Source organism: Lactuca saligna, chromosome 6 (assembly GCF_052625555.1).
Source record: "Lactuca saligna cultivar CGN05327 chromosome 6, ASM5262555v1, whole genome shotgun sequence".
Taxonomy (NCBI): Eukaryota; Viridiplantae; Streptophyta; class Magnoliopsida; order Asterales; family Asteraceae; genus Lactuca; species Lactuca saligna.
The window spans coordinates 23,370,523-23,376,506 of record NC_136422.1 but is presented as its reverse complement, the minus strand read 5'-3'; the positions used below and the strand labels follow the sequence as shown (position 1 = coordinate 23,376,506).

At 28.6% G+C, this 5,984-nt stretch overlaps 1 protein-coding gene across 1 annotated transcript; it reads left to right on the top strand.

Annotated features, from left to right (window-relative positions):
- The first annotated feature begins 594 nt into the window (after nucleotides 1–594).
- On the top strand, nucleotides 595–2,738 carry LOC145000068 (3-ketoacyl-CoA synthase 11-like). Its single transcript, XM_078959215.1, has 2 exons — nucleotides 595–734; nucleotides 909–2,738. The coding sequence occupies exon 2, from the start codon at nucleotides 1,056–1,058 to the stop codon at nucleotides 2,595–2,597; it is 1,542 nt and encodes a 513-aa protein (XP_078815341.1). The 5' UTR covers nucleotides 595–734; nucleotides 909–1,055; the 3' UTR covers nucleotides 2,598–2,738.
- Nucleotides 2,739–5,984: the final 3,246 nt, after the last annotated feature.

Here is a 5,984-nt window from a genome sequence, read left to right as displayed (position 1 = left end):
AATACCCGGTTGGCTCTTAAAGTTCATGGATTTCTCTTCCCATAAGGTGGCGAACGAAAAGGGTTTGGCTCACTAGACAAAACACTGTCGATTCGCCTATTCGTTTTGTCTGAAAGTTATCTTTTTAACTTTAAACCCTTAAAACTATATAAAAAAAACATCAATGACATTTTAAAACAAAATGACACGTTGATAAGATCTGCACTTCATTATTTTTTATATAAACAACAATCACCAATTTAAGTTTCTTTAAAAATTAATTTGATTTACAAAAAAAAAAAAAAATAATAATAATAATAATAATAATAATAATAATAATAATAATAATAATAATAAAAAAAAAAAAAAAAAAGTAAAATAACAATATATGAAATATGAATGATTTGAAATCCCGGGTCAGCATATATCCACTAAAATTATTGTCACTTTTTAGCTAATTGGAATATCTGAGATGCTACTCGCACAACTATAAGAAGCTTCGTCTAAATTTCTCGTGATCGTGCGTTGTCAATCGGATCAGTGTGATTAGGGTTTTCATTCAATAAATTATAGTCAAATTTCACTTCAATCCGCAACTTCTACAAATGTCGAATTCAATTCTGACAGCCACAATTAACATCATATGACTCTCTGTTTCACATTTTAAATACCTAGGCGGCACTTCCGTTTTCCACACATTCCCTACTCAATTCATTTTCTCATCGATCACTCCGCCAACATTCATCTTGTTCCAGGTTAGATTTCTTTCTTAATTACCAATTTCATCATCGCATCTGTTCTAATTTATCGTTAATTTAGGTTAAATAGTTACGGGTTTCACTCAAGCTGTCGTAATGTTTGATGATTTAGTGTTGATTTAGCATGTTAAAGCTTGATTTCTTTTGTTGAATTTTATCCCCGGATTGCAGGAACTACCCTCGTTTGTGATTCGATGTTCCAGATCTCAGGTCATTATGGGTTTTTGAGTTTCTGATAAATCAGATCTTGCTTTTTTTTTTTTTTTTTTTTCTTCTGTTCTACTAATAGCTGTGATCGGAATCGAGTTTCTGCTAAAAATGAGTGACGTTACAGAAGTCAAACCCTTGATTTCACAATCATCATCTTCAAACCTTCCCGATTTCAAAAAATCCGTGAAGCTCAAGTATGTAAAACTAGGGTATCACTATCTGATAACCCATGGAATGTATCTGTTCTTATCTCCTCTTGTTGTCATTCTCGCTGCTCAACTGTCGACATTTTCTCTCGAAGATGTTCACGTTCTTTGGGATCATCTCCGATTCAATCTCATATCGGTCGTCGTATGCTCCACCCTTTTAGTCTTTCTATCAACTCTCTACTTCCTAACTCGCCCTCGCCCAGTTTACCTTGTAAACTTCTCCTGCTACAAACCCGAAGAAGATCGAAAATGCACAAGACAAAAATTCCTTCAATGTTCGACATCAACAGGTACGTTCACAGATCAAAGTCTCGAGTTTCAAAAAAAAATCCTCGAAAGATCCGGTCTTGGCGAATCAACTTACCTCCCTGAAGCTGTTCTTCGAATCCCCCCAAATCCATGCATGGAAGAAGCAAGAAAAGAAGCAGAACTTGTAATGTTCGGCGCCATTGACGAACTCCTCGCAAAAACAGGTATCAAACCAAAAGACATCGGGATTTTAGTAGTTAACTGTAGTCTCTTCAATCCTACCCCTTCTTTAACTTCAATGATCGTCAACCATTACAAACTTCGAGGCAACATTTTAAGCTTCAATCTCGGTGGAATGGGTTGTTCAGCTGGTTTAATCGCTATTGATTTAGCCAAAGATCTTCTCCAAGTAAACCCTAATTCATACGCGCTAGTCATGAGCATGGAAAACATCACCTTAAATTGGTACTTCGGAAACGAAAGATCAATGCTTGTTTCCAATTGCTTATTCCGCATGGGAGGAGCTGCGATTCTCTTATCCAACAAATCATCCGACAGAAAAACCTCAAAATATCAACTCGTTCACACAGTAAGAACACACAAAGGCTCAGACGACAAATGTTTCTCATGCGTAACACAATTGGAAGACCCAATTGGGAAAATCGGAGTTTCATTATCAAAAGATTTAATGGGAGTTGCAGGAGACGCATTAAAAACCAACATCACAACATTAGGTCCTTTAGTGTTACCGATGTCTGAACAATTACTCTTTTTTGCAACTTTGGTTGGAAAAAAAGTTTTGAGGATGAAGATTAAACCCTATATTCCTGATTTTAAACTTGCTTTTGAACATTTTTGTATTCATGCGGGTGGAAGAGCTGTTCTTGATGAAATTGAGAAGAATTTGCAGCTTTCTGATTGGCATATGGAGCCTTCAAGAATGACATTGAATAGATTTGGGAATACTTCAAGTAGTTCACCATGGTATGAATTAGCTTATTCAGAAGCTAAAGGAAGGATTAAAAAGGGTGATAGAGCATGGCAGATTGCGTTTGGATCAGGGTTTAAGTGTAATAGTGCTGTTTGGAAAGCTTTGAAGACTATTAATCCTTCAAAAGAAAAGAATTTGAATCCTTGGATTGATGAGATTCATCAGTTTCCTGTTCATGTTCCTAAGTTTTCTGCTTTATAAGATGGATTCAATCTTCATTTTTTTTAAAAAGTTGTTATTCATGGGGTTTTCTTGATGTTTGAGTTAGGGGGGTGATGATTTTTATTTATTTGTTGTACTGGATAACATTTTTTTTCATGGATGCTATATTTTTTTTGATGACTTTTGTTGTGATTCTGTTTGGAGCTTGTTTGATTATATTTTGTTCAGGGGATTTATGAATAGATTGTTGAATTTATACATATTTTATCAAGTTTACATTGAATCATCGTACAATTTATCTCAGTAGACCCTTTACTATTTGTAACTAAAATTAGGCATAGGGTGTCTTAATTATTAGTAGTGGGTATGTTTATTAGCTATAACTTCTAAGTATTCATTTTATGTGTTTCTAACATTGAATCTTGCATGAAAAATGTTATATTTTTTGCAATACATAAAGATATAATAGGTTAGAAATGATTTCAATTCTTAATTACAATATCTAGAAAACATGTATTTAAAAAAAATCTGTTTGTTAATCAACTGTGTTATAAATTATTCCATAATAAAATACAAGGAGCTTCGTAACAATGAAATGAAAGTAAGTAGTTTTTTGTTCCAAATCTATAGAAGGTTATAGGATTTTAAACGAACGTTATTAAAAGTTTAAAGTGTCACAATTTTATATTGGGCCATAAGGTTCAAAATTGTTTATTTGTTGTAAAATTTGAAGCCCAATAGTATTGGACTATAACCGATTACGACGATAAATATACACCTCTATAGTGTTCAGTTATTCACATTCAAAAGACTATGCTCCATTTCAAATAATGCAAATTATATATAATCTTATTATAACTTTTTTTTATCAACATTCAAATTATAATACCAATGAGATTACTTGATTTTCAATACTGTATCACTTATATCCTTTTAATAATTTAAACCAAATTAATTAACTTATATGGTTAAGTTATAATTTATTTGTAAAAGATTTTAACATCATGAAAAGTTGTAATTTAGTGAGAAAATGAGTTGAAAACCTCATCTAGAAATAGAGTTTCCAATGTGAGGTTAATTAATTAATTAATTATTTATTTATTGCTAAATTCTTTTTCTATATTATGCATAATTTAGTTTGCATCAACTGGTAATATATATATATATATATATATATATATATATATATATATATATATATATATATATATATATATATATATATATATATATATATATATATATATTCAATTTTTAGAATTTATTTTTTATCAAAAAAAAAAAAAAAAAAACTAAAAATACAAAAATTCATTACTTTTTTATTCTTTTTCCAATGATATCAAATTCGATTTTTTTTACGTCAAATTCATAATGTGAATTTTTGAAAATTCACAACGTGAAGCCGGATTCACACGGTGAATCTGAAAAATATTTTTCACATTCACAATGTTAATATATGAATTTAGATTTTTTTTTCGACAAAAAATAATATCTAGAAATTGAAAAAAAAGATTTGGTTTCTTGAATAACCAATAATTATGTTTTCTATTGAACTTATATATATATATATATATATATATATATATATATATATATATATATATATATATATATATATATATATATATATATATAGTATAATGGAGCCGAGGTACTCGGAATCGACTCGTTAAAAGCTTAATTCGGGATCGAATTAAACAATCCCGATCCGATCTCGAGCCTAAATCAAGGTTTGTTTACTCAATGAACGTCGAGCCAAGTTTTAATTAATTAGCTCAAAGAGTAGGAAGCCAGCTGGCTTTAAAAGGTCAAAAAAAAAAAATATGTATTTAAGGTTAGAATCATATGGTTTTCAAAGGAATCCCGATTTACATGCCTAGATTCAAGAAAGAAACCTAATGTTTCAAAAGTCACAATATTTTGGATGACTATCACAAAAATCAATACATTTTTTTTTCTTTCAATTTTAACATCCATAATATGATGTTACCAAAAAATATCACATACATTATGTCATTTATGTTGCCAGGTAATCAAAGATTGTAATACCATCTGACAACCGGGTGGCTGAACAAATAATCAACATTAAAACAAATTGGTAAACAAAGTGTCTTAATCGAGACAATAATAATAATAATAATAACCCAACATCAAATTTTTATATAAACTTAGTGATTTTTGTGGAATTTATCTGAAAATATCTTAAAACAAATGAAATTAAAATATATTTATAAGTATATAGTATGTTAAAAAAAAGTTAATCATTACTTAACTACAAATAGTGACAATGATTAATTTTTATATTAAACATATTTTGATTTCGTTTATTTTTAGACAAATTTTCTTTTCCTTGAAACATGCCAAAGAGAGCGCCTTTGGCTACCAAGTCAGATAAAATATAACTGGTAAATTAAAATCCAATATATATATATATATATATATATATATATATATATATATATATATATATATATATATATATATATATATATATATATATATATATATATAGATTTAGGATCATATATAACCAACAAATAGTGTGTGAATGTATGACCAATTTTGGTCCAATCAATAGTTACGGATAATTATAGAAATTTGAAATTAGTTTATTTATTTTCATTAATTAAATAAGCAATATATATGGAATTGATAATGTTACGTTTCAATTTATCAATTGTTTCCAAATATTCATCATATTTGTTCTTATATAACAATCTCACCGTAGCTATTAATAAAAAACTCACAGAGGTAATCAACTAGAAAATGGAAAAAAGCATTTTCAATCTCCATGCATATTGATGCTGATTATTTCAAAACTATAGGAAGCAATGTATTTTTTGGTATGTTTACAACTAACGTTAGTTCTTAGAGAATGAATGTTGATTTAAAAAAAAACTTTTTAAAATACGAGTTTAGGTTTCGATGTTAGAGTTTAATTGTATGCGATTAAGGTTCCAATGTTGGAGGCTACTTGTATTGGATTAGATTATTCTTAAAGAATGTATTTATTATTAGCACGTATTGTAGGTTAAATTGGACTTGAATCTAACAAAACATATTCTTTAAGAATGTATTTATTTCTTTTACAACATACTGTATGTTTAATTGATTTTATGTGAAACTGAACACATTTTTTAAGAATATATTTAGTTTTACCATGTACACATTCTTAAGTATATATTTAGTTTTACCATGTACTGTAAGTTCAATTAATTTTGTATGCAACCAAACACATTCTTTAAGAATTATTGTGTACTAATAATTTACTTTCTATAACAAATATCTATTATGTTTATAATTTTTTTCATAAAAATAAGAATCAAATATTTTCATTTGCATGTTAGTGTTTGTTACTAATTATAGTCTTAGGTAATTCACAATCTTTAACAATGCACCATGCTTTTCAAGAATATGAAGATAATG